The sequence below is a fragment of the Apodemus sylvaticus genome, chromosome 7, assembly GCF_947179515.1.
Source record: "Apodemus sylvaticus chromosome 7, mApoSyl1.1, whole genome shotgun sequence".
Classification (NCBI taxonomy): domain Eukaryota; kingdom Metazoa; phylum Chordata; class Mammalia; order Rodentia; family Muridae; genus Apodemus; species Apodemus sylvaticus.
The window spans coordinates 14,407,822-14,431,795 of NC_067478.1; the positions used below are offsets into that span (position 1 = coordinate 14,407,822).

General features: G+C 43.6%; 1 protein-coding gene across 1 annotated transcript; it reads right to left on the reverse strand.

Annotated features, from left to right (window-relative positions):
- Nucleotides 1–5,106: 5,106 nt before the first annotated feature.
- LOC127689519 (F-box/WD repeat-containing protein 15-like) lies at nucleotides 5,107–18,035 on the reverse strand. Its single transcript, XM_052189220.1, has 8 exons — nucleotides 17,946–18,035; nucleotides 14,410–14,435; nucleotides 14,055–14,218; nucleotides 12,918–13,036; nucleotides 8,892–9,101; nucleotides 6,783–6,941; nucleotides 5,699–5,909; nucleotides 5,107–5,174 (listed from the first exon to the last, which is right to left on the reverse strand). Exons 1-8 carry the CDS (start codon nucleotides 18,033–18,035, stop codon nucleotides 5,107–5,109), a joined length of 1,047 nt encoding a protein of 348 aa, XP_052045180.1.
- Between the last annotated feature and the right edge of the window lie 5,939 nt (nucleotides 18,036–23,974).

Consider the following 23,974-nt stretch of genomic DNA (forward strand, 5'->3'; position numbering starts at 1 on the left):
TCTGTCTTTTTTACTGAGGTACGTTTCCTGTATGCAGCAAAATGTTGGGTCCTGTTTACTTATCCACTAAGTTAGTCTATGGCTTTTTATTGGAGAAATGAGTTCATTGATGTTAAGAGATATTAAGGAAAAGTAATTGTTACTTCCTGTTATTTTGTGGTTAGAGGTGGAATTATGTTTGTGTGGCTATCTTTTGGGTTTGTTGAAATAAGATTACTTTCTTGCTTTTTCTAGAGGTAGTTTTCATCCTTGTGTTGGTATTTTCCATCTTTTATCCTTTGAAGAGCTTGGGTTATGGAAAGATGTTGTGTAAATTTAGTTTTATCATGGAATCTTATTTTCTCTGTCTATGTTAATTGAGAGTTTTGCTGAGAATAGCAGCATGAGCTGGCATTTATGTTCTCTTAGGGTCTGTATGACATCTGCCCAGGATCTTCTAGCTTTCATAGTTTATGGTGAGAAGTCTGGTGTAATCTGATAGGTCTGCCTTTATGTTACTTGACCTTTCCCCCTTGCTGCTTTTAATATTCTTTCTCTTTATTGCATTTGGTGTTTTTATTATTATGTGTCAGGAGGAAATTCTGTTCTGGTTCAGTCTGTTTGGAGTTCTGTCGGCTTCTTGTATGTTCATGGGCATCTCTTTCTTTAGGTTAGGAAAGTTTTCTTCTACAATTTTGTTGAAGATATTTACTGGACCTTTGAGGTGGGAATCTTCGCTCTCTTCTACACTTATTATCCTTAGGTTTGGTCTTCTCACTGTATCCTGGATTTCCTGGATGTTTTGAGTTAGGAGCTTTTTATATTTTGACTGTTGTGCCAATGTTTTCTATGGTATCTTCTGCACCTGAGATTCATTCTTCTATCTCTTGTATTCTGTTGGTGATGCTTATACCTACGGACCCTGCTCTCTTTCCTAGATTTTCTAACTCCAGGTTGTCTCCCTTTGTGATTTCTTTATTGTTTCTATTTCCATTTTTAGATCTTGAATGGCTTTGTTCATTTCCTTTGCCTATTTGATTGTGTTTTCCTGTAATTATTTAAGGGATTTTCGTGTTTCCTCTTTAAGGGCTTCTACCTGTTCACCTGTGTTTTCCTGTACTTAAGAGAGTTATTTATGTCCTTCTTAAAGTCCTATATCATCATCATAAGAAGTGATTTTAAATCCAAATCTTGCATTTCTGGTGTGATGGTATATACAGGACTTGCTATGGCAGCAGAATTGGGTTATGATGATGCCACATTACCTTGGTTTCTGTGGCTTATGTTCTTACGGTTGCCTCCTGGAGCCATCTGATTATCTCTAATGCTACCTGCCCTCATTATATGTGACTGTAGCCTGTCCTCCTGTGATCCTGGTTGTGTCAGAACTTCTCAGAGTCTCTCTGTGGTCCTGTGTTTCCAGGATCCTGTGATCCTGAGATCCTGAGTGTGTCAGAGCTCCTGGGAGTCAAGCTGCCTCTGGGGCCCTGGGATCTTGGTGTGATCAAACTCCTGGGATCCTGAGAGTATTAGAGTGCCTAGGAAATGAGGTTCTTATGGGTGTTGCAGGGCTAGCTAAGGATTTTGCTCCAAGGTAAACCAGCCCAGATTGAAAAGAACCAGTGCCACTGGTCAGGTGGGATTCCTGCATCCCTGGGTCCAGCTGGTCCCAGTTACTCCCAGTGGTGTTGGGACTGATGTTAAGTCCTCCTCGTCTCTGCTCCTGAGATCCTGGGAGTAGAGATTCCTCAGGGTGTTACAGGGCTGGTTCTTCTTCTTCTTCTTCTTCTTTTTTTTTTTTTTTTTTTATATAAATTTTATGTTTGTTGCTGTTTTGCCTGTATGTGTATCTATGTTAAGTGTACCATATTCCTTGGACCTGGCATTACAGACAGTTGTTAGGTACTGTCTATGTGGTAGTAATTGAACCCAAGTTCTCTGGAAGAGCAGCCTGTAGCCTTCACTGCTGAGTCACCTCTTCAGCCCATATGCCCTTGATTTAAAAAGTGGTTTGAAGAAAAAAAAAGGGCGGTCAAGAATTCAAAAGAGAACATTGAGGAGAGGCATATGGGAAGCTTTAATGGAGGAATGGGGAAGGGATAATTATAGTCTCAAAGAAGTTGTTTTTTTTTTTTTTTTAATTTGCCACATGTCTCCTGCAGTGACAAGCTGCCCACATGGCCTGGTCACCTGATCAATCCTATAGCAATGAAACGGCAGATGTCACAGTCAAATTGGTTGTATATATAGCCACAAACTTTGTTTCAGAGATGGGTTCTCATGATGTAGCCCTGATTGGCCTGAACTAGCTCTGTAGACCAGGCTGGCCTCAGAACTCAGATCTTCCCCCTGCCTCTGCCTCTGCAGTGTCAGGATTAAAGGTGTGCACTGCCACATTGGTCCTCTTCAGTTCTTAGCAACACCAGCTAAGCTTGCAAATAGACCTTTATTATCATTGAGGAAGAGGACACACAACACAATCAGTTTTCAAGAGCATATGTTCAAGGTATATGCCATCAGAAAGCAGGGGCAGGAACCATTTCTCACCACTTGAAATATGCTCACATCATCACATAGTGCTCTGGAAATGAAGCTGCCAAAAGGAAAACCTAAGATGTCAGCACTCAAATGGGAGTGAACTTTATCAACTGATGATTAAAGGCCTGACTTTTCATTAGAGTCCTGACTCTGTTTAAAACTTCTAAATACTTATTTGTTTTGGGCTGGAGACATGGCTCACTGGTTTAGAGCACTGACTCCTCTTCTAGATGTCCTGAGTTCCAATCCCAGCAAAGACAAGGTGGCTCAGAATCATCAGTAATGGGATCTGATGCCCTCTTCTGCTGTGTCTGAAGGCATCTACCCTGTACTCATATATAAGATAAAGAAATAAAAAATATTTGTCGTGTGTGTGTGTGTGTGTGTGTGTGTGTGTGTGTGCCTGTGTGTGTGTCCTGAGTGCATGCATGTGCTCCTATGCACGGAGTGGGTAGATAATAACTTGTGGGACCCAGTTCACTCCTTTCACCAAGCAGGGTCCAGAGACTGAACTTGTCAGGCTTGGTGGCAGTTGCCTAAACTGCTGAGCCAGCTCAGGTTAATTTTGAGTAACTGCGCACATTGACAAAGGAAGGCTGTCATTCATAGCATGAGTTCCAGTCCCAGCCTTCTACAGTAGACCTCTGCCACATTTCTCAATTCTCAGTTGTTCAGTACATTACCTAAGAACAGAGAGAAGCCCAGTGTGAGGCTACATACCTATAAATCACTTCAACTCAGGAGGCTGAGGCCAGAGAATTGACAGAGTTTGAGCTAGTTTGAGGTTAGTCTAGGCTAGATAGTGAGCCCTTGTCTCAGAAAAAAACCAAAGAGGTTAATGTAAAATTTATTTTAAAATTGAGTTGTGTTCCCATAGCCAAACTTGGTCCACTCAGAGTGAATACAGCAATACATCCCCTTCACTATAGAGGGTGTGGAGATAATGGGACACATGCCAATCATTCTGTTCTTTCCTACTGAAGGAAATCTCTACCAGATCACACAGGGGCTCATAAGTGTCAGGCCTGCCCTGGGAAAGTACACAGCCTCCTGTTTGTGGCCTTGCAGACTCTGGCCAAAACCTGTCAGTCACACCTATATTCTCCTTTGAACTGCGGTGGTAAAAATGGCACCCCTGTTGTCCACCTGGCATGTTGAGAACACATTAAAACTCCCTGAAATTTTGGGGTAAAGTTCAATATCAGAGTTCATCCGTTACATGTGCAAGACCCTGGTTTTACTCCCCCCAGCACAAGAAAGTCAAAATATCTTTCCCAAATTATAAGTCTACTGGATAGTCTACAGAGTCAAATGCAGATCAATGCCAAATATATTAAGACCCAACACTTTATACTAGACTCACCAGATCAAATTTCTAAAAATTAAACCAAAAAACTTGAAATCAGAGAGACATTAAACCTGATCATCTATAGAGTGACAGACCCCAATGGCAGTAGATCTTTCAGCACATCATAGAGGCCAGGAGGCCACGGTAGAGCACTTTCCAAATCCTGAAGGAGAAGAAACTAATACCTATGAAAACAACCAAGAGTGAATGAGAGGGAAAGCCTTCAGGAGTTCAAGGCAAGCCTTGGACACACAAAGTTATAGCCTAGCCTTAACTACATTGCAAGTTTGAGGTCAGTCTGGGGGTATAAATGATGTCTCAAAACAACAACATATATTCACATGTTCAAACACACAGACACACACACATTTTTCATAGCCAAGGACTTCTTGAACAAAAAAACAAAAATGAAGCTATCACTGTATCAGATTTTTAATTATGTCACAGCAAGATCTTGTGCTCCAAGCAAGATGAAGGACACTTCCATCAAACAGATGCATCAGAGCCTAGGAGAAGAACCTGCACTTCTACTATGTGTTGATTTATTTTTAAGAACAAGGATTTGGCTCTCCAATAAATGGTATCAGGATGATTAAAAAGCCAGCATATTCTTATACCTCCCTCTACTAAACAATTCAATAATCTACTCATAACACACGGAAGGAAAGACTAGATCTGAGACTGGAAAATGACTAAGAGAATCTGTAGAAAAAGCTCCATGACTCAGGTCTAGGCAGGAGCTCTTGGCTAGGTGTAGAGAGCCATATTGGGGTGCTTTGCCACCTGGCACGACTTGACCTTGACAAAGGTGAAGTTCTTCTCCCAACATTTGAGCAGGAATTCCTGTGCTAGCCATAATCCCCTCCACCTAGGGTGAAGAGCTCAGACCAATGTGAAGCCCATTGTTCTCCAAGGATAGCTTCTTCCTGAGAGACACTAGCTGACACCTGATGCCAACCTCCAGTGGAGCAAGCAGAACAGTTCTGCAGACCTGTTTCCAGCCTTTGGGGAAAAGGTCTTCCCCCACCTATATATATATTTGGGGACCTCCATTAAACTTTGAGTCTTGAGCAGGAAATCTCCTCTTGACTCCATGGTTCTCTGGCCACCCTGTTCCCATCCCCAGCTTTCCTTCCAGGTGACCCAGTAACCTCTTCGAATGTAACCTGAGGACAGCTACAGCTAAGAAATCCCAAGTACCAGCAGCCAAAGCAAGAAGTAACAAATGCAACTGAATCAAACTACAAAGTCTTCCACAGCACAGTGGAGAAGTCTGACAAGTCCAGGTCCTTGGCCATGGGGAGGCAGCCTGTGACACAGGGACAGTGTGGACAGTCAATAGCTCAAACACTGGAAAGACAATTGTAATGTGAAAGGACAGTAGAACCCAGTCTGAAGTACAAGACAGAAATGGAAACATGTCTGCCCAAGAGAACTGTAGCTCGCTAGTGCAGTGACCATCAAACAGGCCCGAGTTCACATCTGGCCAAGGAGCCTCCTGCTCCCTTTACAGAAACATCATGTGCAGCAGCATCATGTGGAGATCCACAATCCCAGCACAGGCCACGCATCTCCAAGATCGAGGCCAGCCTGGTCTCCATGGCAAATTCCATGTTAGCCATGGCTACACAGAGAAACCCTGTCTTAAAGCCTGAAAATACAAAACAATGAAAAACATTTATAGCTTACTATGAGCACTTGCAGGAGACAATGGAGGAATCAGGATTTCCTTTTTGTTTGTGAGACAGCAACTTTGACAAAACTCTCCTGACTTAGTCTCCTGATTTTGGGCATGTGCCATTGTATCTGGCTTGAAAATTTTCTAAGGTTTACCTTTAACAATTGTTTCTGTTGCTATCTGTTCCAGCTTCATATCAAATGTGACAAATTTTGTGTTTATTGGGGGGACACTCATGGACATCAGGGTTATCCTGTCTTCCCTTCTTGGGGTCCAGAAGGCTCTTTTGCAAAATGAAAATTTGAGATTGGTAGACCCAGGAGCAGAGAATTCTGATGTCCTCAGTAAGCTGTTCATGTAAAACACCTGCAGAGAGGATTGCCCAGTGGAATCAATGAAGTGTAACATCTCTTTAGCCTGGCACATGCACACTCCAGTCAAGGGGCTTTGAAAGAAACCCAGGAGTGGCAGCATCTGTTCCTCACACAGGACAGGGCATAGCAGCCATTGCTCCAGCTCAGGGTCAGAATAACTCACAGTCTTCCTGCCCCTCCCATCATGTTCAGAGACAGAATGGAGTCCCTGACCCAGGTCAAAGGGTGCCTTGTCATCCTACTGCAATGGACCCATCAGGCAGAGCTTGGTTAAATATATTTTCCCTATGCAGAGGACTACTCCAGGGCTGTTCTATACTTATTTTTTAAATGAGTTATTGAGACTGTCACACTGCAACCCAGGCTTCTTTGGTTGTTTGCATCGATATACATTCAAATAAATATGCTTGGATCCTGAGGAGTACTTGGCCTCTGAGTGGACCATTTCTCTCAAGGTACCTAAGAACCAAGCACCAGAGAGCTGGCAGCTAAGAGAGAAGGCAGTATATAAATCATTGGGTATGGTAGCACTTAAGTGAAATTTATCACCCACAGGTCAGTGTGTAAGCCAGTGATAGAAAATTGCTTTTAGTTCAGGGACAGCTAAAGTTCTTGGGGACTGTTATTTCACCTACCGTGGGCCATTGGCTGAGCCACATGTCAAGGACACTTCACTAATAGACATTTGCCATTGTAACTGGTCACGTGATTGCTTCCAATCACATTATTCCTCCCTGACGTCTGTAGGATGACTTTCCTTATGATAGGGCTTAGGAGAGGGGGAGGGGTCTGCCTGGACCTCCCTGAGGGCTGGACCTTCCCACTGCCTCCCACCTTCACCCTGGAGTTGCTAGAACAGACCTACCTTTGGCAAGATTTGTGGGTGTTTCCTAATCAGAAAGACCCATTTCTTCTGAGGAGAGCAGTAGATTTCATCAATACCGTATGGGAATACATTGACTCTGGAAATGAGGTGTAAGTCGGGAATCCTAAAGACATAGAGGTTACCCGAGGTATCTCCTTCCTGAAATCAGAGCACCGGCACCTGGTCAGTGGGAAAAGGTTAAGCATGGAGGAAGCAGTGCTACCTGCTCTGAGATACACCACTGTGTCTTCAAGTCCAGTGATGAGATCCAAAGCTCTGACCAGCCTGCCTCACAGAGGGTCTGGGTTGATCCCATGGAATAACACTCTCTAGGTGGGGGAGGGGAGATAACTCAGTGGGAACCTATGCATAGAGAGAGAGACAGAGACAGACACAGAGACAGAGAGACAAAGAGACAGAAACAGAGACAGAGAAACGACAGAGAGACAGAGACACAGGCAGAGCTGATACATTGATACACATGCAGGCAAAATATTCACACACTTAATAATTTTTTTTCCTTTTGGGTTTTTTCAGATGGGATTTTCTGTGTATCCATGGCTATCCTGGAATTCACTCTGACCTCAAATACCTGCCTCTGTGCCATGCCCCATAATACCCTGCAGAATTTTTTTAAAGAAACATTTGTAAGACATGGTAGCATATATCTTTTTTCCCCCAAATACTCCATCATGCTTTGATCATCTTTATTTTTAATTGATTTCATTTGTTTACATTTATTATTTTAAGAAGGACATACCATAAATTATAATTTTGCCCTTCCCCATAACATCTCAGCTTACCTCCCTGTTTCCTACCTATTTCTGAACTTTTAAGATTAAAGGAAGAAGCCATGGTTTCGGGCTCACCTCTGCAGGTGAGCTGGGCTCTCTTTCCACTCCTCACAATTGAAATCTAAAGTAAAATGTCACTCTTTGGTTGTTTTTGGTTTTTTGGTTTTTTTTTTTTTTTTTTGACATTTCCAATATATGGGTATTTTTGTCCCCTTTTGCTCTTTTTTATTAGATATTTGCTTTATTTACATTTTAGATGTTATCCCCTTTCCATATTTTCCCTCTGAAAACCCCATATCCCATCCCCCCACCCCTGTACACCAACCCAATCGCACCAATTTCCTGAACTGTCATTCACCTATTCTGTGGCATCAATCCTTCACGGACCAATGACCTATACTCTCATTAAAGTCTGAAAAAGCTATCCTCTGCTATATATGTAGTTCGAGCCCTGGGTCCCTCCATGTGTACTCTTTGATTAGTGGTTTAGTCCCTGGGAGCTCTGGGGATACTGTTTGGTATATATTATTGTTCCTCCTATGGGGCTACAAACCTCTTCAGCTCCTAGGATCCTTTATCTGGCTCTTCTATTGGGGACTTTATGCTCAGTCCATTGGTTAGCTGTGAGCCATGGGTATTTTGATCCCCCTTCTACGAAGGACTGAAGTATCCACAATATGGTATTCCTTCTTGAGCTTCATGTGGTTTGTAAATTGTATCTTAGTTATTCTGAGGTTTCAGTCAAGAAGATGTAAAAATCACTTAGAAAAAGTGTGTGTGCATGTGTTCTATGTATTTTTATATTTGTATATGTAGATTACATACCTGGGCATACATAGAAACCAGGGAAGGATGCTAGGTATCCTGTTATAACGCTCTTCTCCTGATCTCCTGAGTCTCTTACTGAACCTGGAGCTAGGCTGGCTTGGCCAGCAGCTGTCTAGTCACAGTGACCTGTGTTTCCATCCCCAACAGCACTGGGTTACAGGCACTTTTAGCCACATCACACTTTTTATGTGAGTGTCAGAGAGTTGAAATTGATCATTCATTAATGCACAGCAAAGACTGCTACCCACTGAGCCATCTATCCCCAGATCCAGGAAAGAATTTTAAAATGATATTTTAAAGGGAATAGCTTAAGGAAATGCACACGAAATAGGTCAAAGGCTAAGGGATGGCCATGTTTATGGTTTACTGTGATTGACTCTCAGGGTTTGCAGAGACTCAAGAAGGCAAGATGAGATGTAAAGTTAATAAGACCTCAAATTGCCAAGGGTTTGGTCTGTGTGACTACTCCAATTTGGGGGTCACTTACCAAGACAATTGGGCCATCCTTGGTATCGGCAGCTTTCAGTGATTGACAGCAAAAGAACAGGTTGTTTGTCACCAGAGCTTCCCTACTCTGACAGTCCCACAGTTTGATAGTTGATTCTACATCTACAGTGACTGCCATGTGCATCTCAGGGAGGGTGGTCAACCACTTGATAATGATGGGATTTCCTGGGCTTTCCCAAGTCCTAATGCCCTGGGGAACAAGAGCATCATATCATGTCTGAGCACCTCTCGTGCAATTGGTTTCTATATTTTCTCATCCAGACTGGAAACCCTGACTTCTTCCTTACAAGAAAAGATTATGAAAGCTCTAAGTATCCCTCACTGGACATGGTAGCACATGCCTAGCATCCCAGCCTAGGGAGGCAGAGGCAGGAAGGTCACTAGCAGCTTCAGGCCAGTCTGGTCTACAATGCCAAGTTTCAGGACAGCTGGGACTACATTACAAGAGTATCTGAAAAAAGAAAAAGAAACACAGGGCTGGAGAGATGGCACAGCAGTTCAGTTAAGAACAGCTCATGGTCTAAAGGACTGTGGTTCAACTCGCAACACACACATGGCAGCTCACAACTGTGTGTACTCCAGTTCAGGGGGATCTGATACTCTCACATGGACATACATGCAGACAGAGGACCTATGTACATAAAAATAAGAAACACAAAGAAGAAATCACACATCTAGGTTATTTGGGGCAGGAGTGGACAGGAAAACAGGACACATGCATTATGCTCAGAGGCGAGCACACACTCACTGTACAGACCAGAAAGAAGAACATGGCTGCCAAGATGGCTCAGCAGGGAAGGGCAGCAGCCACTGAACCTCATGACAGGAGGTCAATCCCCAGGGACCACATGGAAGGGGAGAACCACCTCCCACAAACATGGATGAAGAACAATCATTGGCCCTGTGCTCAGAGTCAGTTCACCATTTACTGACAGTGCAAGCAGGGAGGTCTACATATGTCCAGGCCAGCTAGGACTACAGGGGAAGACCTTCTTACAGACAAACAAAACCACCCAAACTCAAGCATGGATTAATGTCCAATCCATTAAGTTCTTTTACCTTTTAAAATAATAAATAGTTGAGAGAACAGAGGTTAATCAAGAAACACACAATGATATGTCCAGCATTCCCCCAATACTTTCTTATTGTGGCACAGCATGTGGCCATCTCACAAGACAAGAACCACAAGAGAAAAAATTCTTGGATAAACCAGCAGGGACTGCACAGTGGGAATCTACTGTCATCATGCTGAGACAAGCCATGAGTAAGTCCTCAGGAACCACAGGCATGGCCAGCCCTGTATTCTTTCCTGTGAGTAATAGGGTCCCCACCACCCCTCTCCCAGGGCATCACATGAGCCCCTAGCACTCACAAACCCATCAAGAACAGAGACTCTACCACACAGGTGTGCTGCTGCCAGGTCATGCAATGCTGCCACAGCCTTACCCTGTTTTCTCTCCTAAGACACACAGCCCAGGAAGGTCCCAGGAGAACTATGCTCAATGCAAGTCACACCCTGTTCTGTTTAGCACCTGGGGTGAGGTACCCCAAATCTGGGTAGACATTATCAGAGAAAGACTCACACGGAGAACAGCTGTATCCATTCCTCAACCCCCCCCCCAAGAGAGCACAGCTCCACTGTGCTGCCCAGTCAAGGAGTGGGTGTCCATTCTCCTAGTGCCACAGACAATGAGAGGGCAGGGTCAGCTCCTGACTACCACAGGTGATGAATTGAGGAAGGGCATCACCCCCCCCCCCACCATCCATGCCAGCTGATGGCCTCTAAGCACATCTGCAGAGTATTGCCCTAATTCATCATCAGTGTGGGAGGACTCAGCCCACTATAGGAGGTGCTACTGCCAGGCTGGGGTCCTGGGTGCTATGAGGAAGCTAACTGAGCAAGCCATGGAGAGCGAGCCAGAGAGAGTGACCAACCCTCCATGGCCCTGCTACAGTTTCTGCCTCAGCCTCCTCTGGTGACTGTAACCTGTGAGTCCTTTCCTCCACATTACTTTTTTGGGCACAGCCTTTTAACACTGCAAAGGAAGCACACACACACAAACTTGTAGCCAACCTATATTATGTGGTAAATGTCAGCTCTCAAGACTCTCCAAATATCCAGAAATGAGATCAAGCTGGATGATGGGATTTCTGACAGATAAATAAAAGTCATTATTCCTCAGGAACTTCTGAAAGCAGGTCCCATCTGCCAAAAGTTATTTTTAGCCATGTTTTTGCTATTGTCATAATGTTACACTGTACTCTTTATTTACTAGATACATTCTAAAACAAACTAACATAGATTGTTTAACTCAGATATAATTAATAGATACTGGTTTTCAATTTTGTCAGAAATCTGCTAAATGTAATGTTAAGTGTTTTAGCTTACTATAATAGACAGAGACTCCCGAATCCTCACAGTGAGCCCCCTACCCCCTAGATCTCTGAGTGATATGGGCACAGTGACACGACTGCCTAGAATGTGGTGTGATAACCACTGAGAATCACTGCTCCGTTGCCTTGTCTGCTGCCAAGGCTTGGACAAACTATGGACAAAGGGAGGGTACCAGGAGTTAAATGTCTCATATTGCCTAAGACAAGTGAGTCATTTCTCCCATCTTCCTCCTACACAGGAAAAAGCTTCTCATCTTCTGGGTCCGATGACCAGACATCCTCTACCTGAGTGGAGATGGCATTGTCCACTGAGGTCCCACCAGATGGATGACACTATTGTCTCCGAGGGAAACAATGGAGATGACAAGGTAGCTGGAGCTGTGGCCCTTAGGGGTCTAGACCCATCCCACCCACCACAAAACATTCTTACACTCCCCCGAGGTCATTACTTCTTTGAAATCCTTCTCATAAATGACACTAACCTGTCATTTCTTTTGTCTTCTGCTTCAGACCCTGACCTTGTCCTAACTCCTTAGTGTCACACAACCTGGACACATTAAAGATCGCTGGCTATGTGTACCCCCAGGAACTAACTCACAACTGCCACTTACACCTTCTCCAATGACTCTGTCAAGAAACCTTAATCACCTTTCACCAGCTGCCCTGACTCTGGTGCTGCCACGATGCCATATCTTTTGTCTATCATGCTTATCTATAGTTGACATGAAAAAGAAAAGAGTGCTCTACCTATATGGCAATAAACAAAGTGTAGAAGGACCAGGGAGCTGTCTCATTCATAGTACCCTGGAACACCACCCTGAAGGGGCCTGGTGGACATGGTACAGGCTCATGATTCCAGCAGGCAGAGGTTGGCAGATCTCAGACTTCAAGACCAGCCTGGTCTACAGAGCAAGTTTGCTCCAATGCTTTTACACAATGAAACCCACTTTCAAACCAAAAACAAACAAATCCTAGAGTAAAGGGCCAGACTGATGGTTCATCAGTTCAGAGCAATCAATCCTCTTGCAGAGGACCCTAGTTGGGTTCTTAAAGCCTACACAACACCTAACAGCCTCTGACCTATGCCAGCCAGCATTACCACAGGCACACACACATATAAAATAAAAAATATATCTTAAAAAAATACCTAAGAGTAAACCCAACTTTATATGTGAACAATCTCTATGATGGAAACTTTGAAACATTGACAGGCCTGGAGAGATGGCATAGCAGAGGACCTGAGGTCAGGGCCCACAGCCGCAGAGCCCACACCTTACAATCATATGCAACTCTAGTTTTTAAGGGACCTGACACCCTCTTGTGACTGCCAGAGACAGCAGACACACATGTATTACATACACATATATGCACAGAAAACGCTCATACATATAAAATAATTAAATCTGTGGAAAAACCTAACAAGAGGAAAAAATCAGGTGTGGTTGTTCAGACCTTTGATCCAACCCCATGGGAAATCAAGACAGGTGCATCAATATATGGACTTCCAGATAGCCAGGTCTGTTCATGGGGATCCTGTCTCATCCTCACCACCAACAAAAAATGAAATCAGAATTCATATCCAGGTAATTTTCCTACTCATCAGCCAGCTTACCTCATGAATATCCCAGGTGCAAATCCTGTTCACGGAAGTCACCATACAGATGAGGGACTTGGCTTGTCCGTTTCTTGTTAAGTCACACCCTGAGAGATAACATGCATATGCCCGGACCCCTGCAAAAAAAAACAAAAAACAAAAAACAAACAAACAAAAAAACAAAACACCAATATGTGGACACAAGACAGTCGATGCATCACACAAACTGAAGGAGCTATGTTTCCTTTCCCTCTGCCATGTTGAAGGCTTGTATAAAAGCTGTGGAAAGGATGAAGTGAGAGGCAGCCAAGCAAGCTACAGGCTGCTCATTTGTTCAGAGACATTTCCTCTTTAATCTGTTTCTATAGATTCAAAATGAGGGCTGGGGGCTAGGGCTGTAACTCAGTGGGCAGGGTGCTTGGTTCTGCTCCTAGAGGCCTATGGACTGTGACCCGGGTACTCATGTGGAGGCAGAAGGAGCCAATGTTCAGGTCATTGAGTTTGCTACTTGAAGGGTTTGAAGTCAGCCTGTGGTACATGAAATCCTGTTGAGGGGGGGGGGGGAAGGAGGAAGGAAGGAAGGAAAAAGAAACAAAAGAAAAAAGCCACTGTAAAGATGTACCAGTCCCAGAGAAGAAAAACAACAGATCATGAGTTTGAGGCCAGCCTAGTCTACAGATCAAGTTCCAGGTTAGCCATGGCTATGAAGTGAGGCCTTATCTCAAAACTAACAGAAAAGATAACAGTTTCCACAAGTTGTCTTCTGACAAACACACTGTGCCATGTACACACATCACACACACACACTATAATCAATAAATGTAAAAACTTAAAAAGTATTTCTCCATAATTTAAGTGTTCTGAGAAAGTTTTTTGAAAAAGATAAATACTAAAGCCAATTTAGTAATTTCCCAATTAAATTCTCTCTGCACACTGGGAAGGGTTCGAACCTTCAGGGAAAGGGAGGGATAGGGGAGGTTTTACAATGTGGAGCAACCACTCAGCAGATCACAGATTGGTTCCATGGCTAGGCTAGCACAGCAGCCCCATCCTGTTAAGCTACAATTCCCTGCCTGTTATTAAATGAGAATGTAGGACTGCACAGAATGGGAAAAAAACAAGTGGGCATCTCTTCTAGGGTACCCAAGCCCATACCATACTCTGCAGGAATTTCCTTGTAGGTGAATTCTTCTGGCTTTGCCCGGGACGTAGTGTGTTCTTGCCATGTTCGGTAAACATAGAACTGCTTCCATGTCTCTGTGCCCAGGAGGTGTGGGTTGGCCATGTCACAGAAGAGCCATCTCTTCTTACAGAACTTCCTGCAATTCACAGTTGCAATCCCATCAGGCTGAACGCAGTCCCCTCACCTTAGAGCCATGGTTACAGTGCTTTATTTATTCACTAACCACCCTCCTTCAGCAAAGGTCCAGGTCCAGAATCAGAAGACCTCTTCTTCCCTTCCTGCCCCATCTTGTCCCCTCTTCCCATCCCACCCTGCCCCTCTCCTTACCTCCACAGGACATCACTGAACAAGAACTGAAGCAGAGGCCATGGAGGAAGAGCAGCATGGGGTTACCCAGCCTGCTTTCTTAACCACCCAGGAATCCTTCCTTAGGCAAAGGGAATGGAGTGGGGGGTAGCACCACCCACAGTGGGCTGGGCCCCCACATCAATCATTAATGAAGAAAATGCCTTACAGTCCTGCCTGCAGGCCAGCCTGAGGGAGGCATTCCTTTAAATGGAGGCTCTCTTTTCTCAACTGACTCCATCTTCATCAAGTTTTCCAAAATCTAACCAAGACAGTAACTGTTTGTAACTACCAGTTCAGGGTCCTGCAAATCCAGAATGGCATTTCACATCACCCATTTTGCCTTGTTTTGGTTGCATGTTTGTTTCAAGACAGGGTTTCTCTGTGTAGCCCTGGCTACTCCCTTTGTAGATCAGGCTGGCCTCGAATTCTGAGACATGCCTGCCCCTGACACATGAGTGCTGAAATTAAAGGTGTGTGCCATCATGACCACCTTGCTTTGCCTTGTTTTAAAAAATGGACTATTGATGTCATTTCCAGTATCTTCAGTTCTTTGATCCACTGCTCTGTCCCAAGGCTAACAGCCTTAGATAGGTCTAATTTCTGCTGCCCCTGTGTTGCCATCCGTTCTGAATGACTGCTGCACAGGCTTCATGTGCAAAAATCACACCACACAATGTTGTTAAAAAGGGTGCAGTTTGGCTTTGGCAGTAATTCCCACCTTTCGCATTTGGATTAATTTTACATAATCCAAAGCAACTGTTGTAAGCAGCTGGAGGAAAATCCATTTTAAAACAAATCTCCCCCCTAAATTTAAAATAACATTTCAATTAAGCCCACAATACATACTGTATATGTAGAAATTATGTAGAGGTAAATTAAATTTAAACTTTATCTTTGCAAAAGTGCTTTGTAAAAAAGTGTGAGGATTTTGCAGAACCCTCTCTTGACTCCTTCCTTATGACTGCCACACAGACAGATTTCTTGTCGATTTTTGTCATATGTATTACAGGAGGCACATACTCAAAAGTCTAAGATGTTAGCTCAACCTCTACATGGAGGGAGATACTTTTTTATTGAATATAATCTTCATTTACATTTCAAATGGTAAAACCTTTCCAGGTTTCCCCCCTCCCCAAAAACCCTTAACCCCTCCTCCCACCCCCTGCCTCCAAGTATATGTCCCTCCCCCAAGCCACTCCCACCTTGCCCCCTCGATTTCCCTTTCCTGGGGCATCTATTGAGCCTTCACCTGACCAAGGACCTCTCCTCCCACTGATGCCCAGCAAGGTATTCCCTCTGCCACATTTTTGGCTGGAACCATGTGTACCGCTTGGTTGATGGTTTAGTCCCTGGGAGTCCTGGGGTGTCTGGGTGGCTGACATCGTTGTTCTTCCCATGGGGATGTAAACCCCTTGATCTGGAGGCAAATACTTTAAATCTACTTTGTGCACATGCATTTACATGGGGCTGTGCATCATAAACTGTGAACTTAGACGTTTGTTAGTTTCTCTGATTGCATCCAGGTTATTTCTCGTCATATTTGTTTCTTTTATCACTCATACCAACAAGAGAGTGAGCTCCGCCCATAATGACCAGCTTGTTTTCTTGTGTGAATCCATGACTATAGGCCGCCAGCGGTCACATACGAACCGGGTTACCTGGAAGAGAATTCTGAGGGTGATGGGAAGGGGGGGCGAAAAGAGAGACTGAGTCAAGGCGACAGTGCCGGTCAAGACTAACTTTAATATTTTTATGTCAAGATTTATAGTCTTAGGGGAATAACCCAACCCCTCCCAGTAGCTGGTCACATCAAAGGGCAGGCTGAGAAGTCTTTGGCTCCAGATCTCAGCAGGTCGCCTGCTTCCATCCTGGTGAAGTCTCTGTTGGGTGTCAGGTGAAACCACCTTGAGGCAATGAAGGCGCCTTATTGTTCCAAGGAACAAAGGCCTGAGGTAGCCCATCGGAAGAGTGGGGGTTGCCAGCCAGCTTAATGTTGTGGGGGGAAGAGACACATGACAATCAAGGAATCTGATTTGGGGATCTAAAAGTTGCAGTTCTCCTAAGGTTGTCATCTGAGGTTCCATAGGAAACTACCAAAAGTGCAGGGTATGTATCACAGACTTCATAGCACTTATTAATAAAAGTTATCCTCCAATGGTGATTGGGAAGGCCCTGCCTTCTGTATTCTTCAACTAGAGTGTAAACAGTCCACCCTCCCACATTAAATTTCTCTTCATTTACAAATGCAAATAATGGCACAATGTGTGCCAGTGGAAAGGCAGGTATTTTTTAAAAAAATTTTTTGGATTTATTTTATTTACATAAGTACACTGTATCTGTCTTCAGACACACCAGAAGAGGTGTTCATTATGATGAACATAGGATGAAATCCTATGATTATCATAGAATTTCATTATGATGGTTTGAGCCACCAGGTGGTTGCTGGGAATTGAACTCAGGACCTCTGGAAGATTGTTCAGTACTTTTAACTGCTGAGCCATCTCTCCAGCACAGAAAGGCATGTTTTATGAGGATCTCAAACATATCTTCTCCTCTGGCCTCCTGCCTCAATGCAAACCTCAGGTTTCTCAAATCTGTATCCAAACTTCTTAAATAAAGACAATAATTTGCAATGTAAACTCTTCACGTTATGGGGCCATTGATAGGACATATGTAAATAACTTCTTTATCAGTGATTGGTAATTCCCTGCGAGTCCAGGCACAGTCTCACATCTTTTTTTTTTTTTTAATTTTTTAAAATGAAATGACCATGTAGTTTATTTTTTAATATTTTTATTTTCTATATTCTTTGTTGACATTCCAAATGATTTCCCCTTTCCCGGATCCACCCTCCCCATATGTCCCATAAACCTTCTTCTCTCCATCCCTTCTCCAATCACCTCTCTCCTTTTTCTCTGTCCTTATATTCTACTCCAATTCTAGGTCAATCCTTTCCAGGATCAGGAGCCTCTCCATACTTCTTCATGGGAGTCATTTGTTATTGTGCCTTGGGTATTCAGGGCTTCTGGGGTAATTAATATCCACTTATCAGAAATTGCATTCCATGTGTATTCTTTTGTGACTGGGTTACCTCACTTAGGATATTTTCCAGATCAAATCACTTGCCTAAAAATTTTGTGAATTCATTGTTTCTAATTGCTGAGTAGTATTCCATTATGTAAATATACCACATTTTCTGTATCCATTCCTCCTTTGAGGGACTTCTGGGTTCTTTCCAGCTTCTGGCTATTATAAATAAGGCTGCTATGAACATAATGGAGCATGTGTCTTTATTGCATGCCAGGGAATCCTTTGGGTATATGCCCAGGAGAGGTATAGCAGGGTCCTCCGTAAGTGTCATGTCCAGTTTTCTGAGGAACCACCAGACTGATTTCCAAAGTGGTTATACCATCTTACAGCCCCACCAGCAGTGGAGGAGTGTTCCTCTTTCTCCACATTCTCGCCAACACCTGCTGTCTCCTGAGACTTGACCTTAGCCATTCTGACAGTCTCACATCTTGATTGACTTCATCTTGAGATACCTTCTTCATGGATGCATTCAGCAAGGAGTGTGAATTATACTTAGACGCTGATGCAGAAGCCATCCTGGAACCTCAGGCTCAGAGAACCACCCCTGTTGCAAGGCTGCACAGCTCCTGAGCTCCGCTCATGGCCAGCCATGCTTGCCCCCTACAGTATGTTTGAAAGAACACAACCTCCTGAGTTTTTAATCTTAGCCATTCTGACTGGTGTGAGGTGAAATCTCAGGGTTGTTTTGATTTGCATTTCCCTAATGACTAATGATGTTTAACATTTCTTAAGGTGCTTCTCAGCCTTTCAAAATTCTTCAGGTGAAAATTCTTTGCCTAGCTCTGTACCCCATTTTTTAATAGGGTTATTTGGCTCTCTGGAGTCTAACTTCTTGAGTTCTTTGTATATATTGGATATTAGCCCTCTGTCTGATGTAGGGTTGGTGAAGACCTTTTTTCAATTTGTTGGTTGCCGTTTTGTCCTTTTGACAGTGTCCTTTGCCTTACAGAAACCTTGTAATTTTATGAGGTCCCATTTGTCTATTCTTGATCTTAGAGCATATGCTATTGGTGTTCTGTTCAGGAACTTTCCCCCTGTACCGATGTCCTCAAGGGTCTTTCCCAGTTTCTTTTCTATTAGCTTCAGAGTGTCTGGCTTTATGTGGAGGTCCTTGATCCATTTGGAGTTGAGCTTAGTACAAGGAGATAAGGATGGATCAATTCGCATTCTTCTGCATGCTGACCTCCAGTTGAACCAGCACCATGTGTTGAAAAGATTATCTTTATTCCACTGGGTGGTTTTAGCTCCTTTGTGAAGATCAAGTGACCATAGGTATGTGGTTTCATTTCTGGGTCTTCAATTCTATTCCATTGATCTACTTGCCTGTCGCTGTACCAATACCATGCAGCTTTTAACACTATTGCTCTGTAGTACTGCTTGAGGTCTGGGATACTGATTCCCTCAGAAGAGGAACACTCTTCCACTGCTGGTGGGATTGCAAGCTTGTATAACCACTCTGGAAATCAGTCTAGTGGTTCCTCAGAAAACTGGGCACTATACTTCTGGAGGACCCTGCTATACCACCCCTTGGCATATACCCAGAGGATTCCCCAGCATACAATAAGGACACATGTTCCACTATGTTCATAGCAGCCTTATTTATAATAGCCAGAATCTGGAAAAAAAAAAAAAAAACCAGATGCCTCTCAATGGAGAAATGGATACAGAAAATGTGGTATATTTACGTAATGGAATACTACTCAGCAATTAAAAGCAATGAATTCATGAAATTTTTAGACAAATGGTTGGAACTGGAAAATATCGTCCCAAGTAAGGTAACCCAATCACAAAAGAACACACATGGGATTCAGTCGCTGATAAGTGGATATTAGCCAAGAAGCTCTGAATACCCAAGACACAATTCACATATCAAATGATTCCCAAGAAGAAGGAAGGAGAGGGCCCTGGTCCTGGAAAGGCTTGATGCAGCCATATACGGGATTACCAGGGCAGAGAAGTGGGAGGGGGTTGATTGGGGAATGGGTGGAGGGAAGAGGGCTTATGGGACTTATGGGGAGGGAGGAACCAGGAAAGGGGAAATCATTTGGAATATAAACAAAGAATATAGAAAAGAAAAAAGAAAAGAAAAAAATTACAAGTTGCCTCTGCATTTCTGGTCAAAGTGTTCATTATGTCCGAATACACAGGAAATAAACAGGCAGAAAAATCAGGAAATGTTTTGTTTGGTTTTGTTTTGTTTTTATTAAGAGAGTTTCTATGTGTAGTCCTGGCTGTCCTGGAACTTGTTGTGTAGACCCTGGCCTCAAACTCACAGAGATTCAACTGTCTCTGCTTCCTGACAGCTGGGGTTAAAGGCACCACCATTCACATCAGGAAATTTAAATGAAGTATCACTGCAGACTTTGTCATCACTAAGGTGGAGGAGATGACATGTCATCTGTCAGAGGATAAAGGCACTTGCAACTGACCCTCAGGACTCGAGTTCTGTCCCCAGGACCCACTTGGTGGAGGAGAGAAACCAGCACTGCAAAGCTATCCCCTGGCTTCCACAGGTGTGCCATGGCAAAAATTAATTTAAAATGATTTGTTAATGGGATTGGGGAGAGGAGTCATGGATTAAGTGCACACACTATTGTTCTAGAAGGTGTGAGTTCCTTTGCCTATGAAGCTTACAACCACCTGTAACCATAGCTCCATGGGGATCTGTGTGTGATAGATACCCGCCTCTGGGCTCCAGGACACCTATAGTCACATGCATATGCCATACCCCTGAATATGGCACCCCCCAGCATATGCCACACCAACATCTGAATCCCCATCTGCTACCCCAGGATATGCCACCCCCAACATCTGTGATCCCTAACATCTGCAATCCCCAACACCTGCCATCCCCAACATCTGCTACCCCAGGATATGCCATACCCAATATCTGCTGTGCTCCAGCATATACCACCCCTCCATATATATAGATAACTAAATTATTTTTAAAGATTTTGTTGTTGTTGTTGTTTAATGAAATACAAGCTGGTCACCGTGGCTCATGGCTACAACCTCAGCATTGGCTGAAGTACAAGAATTCTTGTACTCACTAAGTTATTGGCCTACATTGTGAGCTCTGTCTTAAATGAACAATCCTAACAAGCCATCCCAACCTCAAACCAAACAAACAAAGAAAACCTCCAGGTAGACACTGAAAGTGAAGTAAGGTTCTGGGCTTGTCAGTCAGGCAATGGGGGCTGCCCTCCAGTAACCCCGCTGTTAGCAACAAGGCAAGGCAGGCGCCTTCATGTGCCTTCAAATGTCCTTTTGTGCTTCAGATAAAACTAGAAACAAGCACAAGTATTTGTCCTCTAGCTTTAGGCGACTTGAGCCTGTGTTCCTTAAACTGACCCAAGAATACAGACCCAAGTCTGCAGTCCATGACTTCTGGAGGAGGACTTTCAATTGAGCGTGCTCAAGAAGCGCCTGACCCTTAAGTGCTTCCCCTATGAGTGTGCTCAGGATCCCAGAACAAGGCCTCCCAGTTCCTTTCTGTGAGGAGACTCTTCTCTGCCATGCCCTTTTGTTTTGGCCTTGCACTCAACAGGACGGGAACCAGCTGTGGTCATTTACACTGAGTGTGTACTGTGACAGTGTGTCCCAGAAGGCAGGCAGCCACTAAGAGGCTGATGAATGGCTAGTGTATAGAATGGGCACGTGTGGGACAAAGGGATGATTCATGCCCTGGGTGGGAAGGAGGAAGATTTCTTCACTGCTCAGAATGAGGTGGGTGGAGGCTAATGTTCAAGGTCAGACTGACTGCATTTGAGATCCCCTAGGAGACACACCTTGGGGACTCCATTGTGATGGACTGTCTGCTCTTACACCAGTGTGCCCAAATAAACTGTCCCTTCTGTTGCTTTTATCGGGTTCTTAACTCTCACAGTAATGAGAAAAGTTACCAGTACACTATACCTTATTTATTCATTTTGGTTTTTTGGGGATAGGGTTCTGTTCTGGAACTCACTGTGGAGACCAGACATACTCCTGCCTCTGCTTCCCATTTTGCTTTTGAAACAAGCCCTCTACATAACTGTGACTGTCCTAGAAACTTGCTATGCAGACCAGAATGGTCTTAAACTCAGATCCACCTACCTCTATCGTTGAATGCTGAAATTAAAGGTATGTGCCACTATGCCCAGCAGGTTAAAGATTTATTTTTATTTTATATATGAGTGTTTTTGCCTGCATGCACATCTGTGCACTGCATGCATGCAGTACCTACAGAGAACAGAAGAGGGCATTGGATTGGATCCTTTGAAACTGCAAGCTCCAGTATATATATACACATATATATGTATATATAAATATACACATATATTATTATACAAAGATATATACATATATATCATATATATACACACATATATCCTCACACACACACACACATATATATATATATATTCACATACATATATTATATCCTCATCTTATTTCCAGAATTTTGTATTTAATATTTTCAGATAAAAAATGAAATGACATTAATTTTCTGTGATGATCTGTTTGCTCTGTTGAGTAACAGTTTGAAGCCCCAGGATATTCTTGGGAACTGAGGAAATGGAAGTCTCCTCATCCCTCCTCTGCTTACTCAGCTACAACTGCCTGATGCCCATTAGTGTTGTTCCTTTGTGGAATACTGACCGCACAGGGAAGGGGAAGGTTAGACAATTGCCACTGAAAGGTGCCTACTGACAGGGCTGCTGTGACTGAGGAAAAATGTGGATCAGGCCTGGGCTAGTGAGGACAGACCAGAAGTGGACTGCGTAGTCATGCTGGTCTACATAGAAGCTAAGATCACCCTACATTGAACATGTATGTGTGTGCATGCAAGTGCACATGTGGTGAGAGTGTGCAAGTGCTCACACTCACGCCAGAACATGCATGTGGAGCTCAGAGGCCAACTTCAGGATTAGATCTCTTTCTGCTGTGTGGGTTCCAGAGCCTGAACACGCGGACATCAGGCTCGCCTCAAGCTCCCTCACCCACTGAGCCAAAAAAAAAAAAAAACCAACAGCTTTTGTTTTTATAATCTTGCATCAAAATTATCTTGTTCACACTTTGGTCTTCCTTCTCCTTGAGCTTCACGTGGTCTGTGAACTGTATATTGGGTATTACGAACTTTGGGGTAATATCCACTTATCGGTGAGTGCATACCATGTGTGTTCTTTTCTGTTTAGGTTACCTCACTCAGGATTAGACTTTCTAGTTCCATCCAATTGCCTAAGAATTTTATGAATTCATTGTGTTTAATAGCTGAGTAGTACTCCATTTTTTTAATGTACCACATTTCCCTTCATAGAAGGGGCATCAAAATACCCATGGCTCATAGCCAACCAAAGGATTGAGCATAGGGTCCCCAATGAAGGAGCCAGAGATAGCACCAAAGCAGCTGAAGAGTTTTGCAGCCCCATAGGAGAAACAACATTATGAACAACCCAGTACCCACAGAGCTCCCAGGGAGTAATCCACTCACCAAAGAGTACATATGGAGGGACCGATGGTTCTAGCTACTTATGTAGAAGAGGATGGCCTTGTCAGACATCGATGAGAGGAGAGGCCATTGGTCCTGTGAAGGCTCAATGCCCCAGTGTAGGGGAATGCCAAGTCAGGAAAGGAGTGGGGTGGGGGTGCTGTGCAGGAGGGTCAGGGATGGGTGAGTGGGTTTTGGAGGGGAACAAGGGAATGGGATAACATTTGAAATGTAAATATAGCAACTATCTAATAAAAATATTATCTTCTTCATAAAACTTCCCCAAATCAATCTGTGACAACTCGTAGGAGGCTAGGACCTCAGCTGACAGGAAGCCCAGTGCCAACCATGGGCAGTACTTCCATTTGGACCTTCTGGAAAGTCTTTTCTGGTTTTGTTCTGTCTCAGAGACAACCATTACCCTCATCCTTCTCCAGTGGACACAGACCCTTCCGTTTATCTCCAAGAGCATTACTTTTCTGAGGGTCTGGAATCTGATTTCTAATAGTTCTCCAATTTTGTAGTAACACTGAAGTTCATTATGAAATTCCTTAAAATTCTATGAAGGCATTCTCTCTGTTTTGCCTGCTTTTTTCAGTTCATAATATTTTCATTTCCCAACTCAGAAAATTCTCTTTTTAGCCATATAGCTTTATTTACAATCACACAGTCTAAGCTACCTTGAACTCCCTGTGATCAGGCTCAGCCTCCTGAGTGCTGGGACTCCAGGCATTTATGACCCTTACTAGATAACCAAGGAACTTGTCGTGTATGGATGTATGTATGTAGGTATGTGTATGTAATACGTTTTGCCTGAATTTGTACCAGAAATCAAAAAAACTGTTTTGCCTGAATGTGTACCAGAAGCATGTAGTTTCCTCAGAGGCCAGCAGAGGGCATTAAATCCCTGGAACTGGATTGTCAGCTGAGAACTGCCCTGTGGGTACTGGGAATTGAACCTGGGTCATGTGGAGGAGCAGCTCG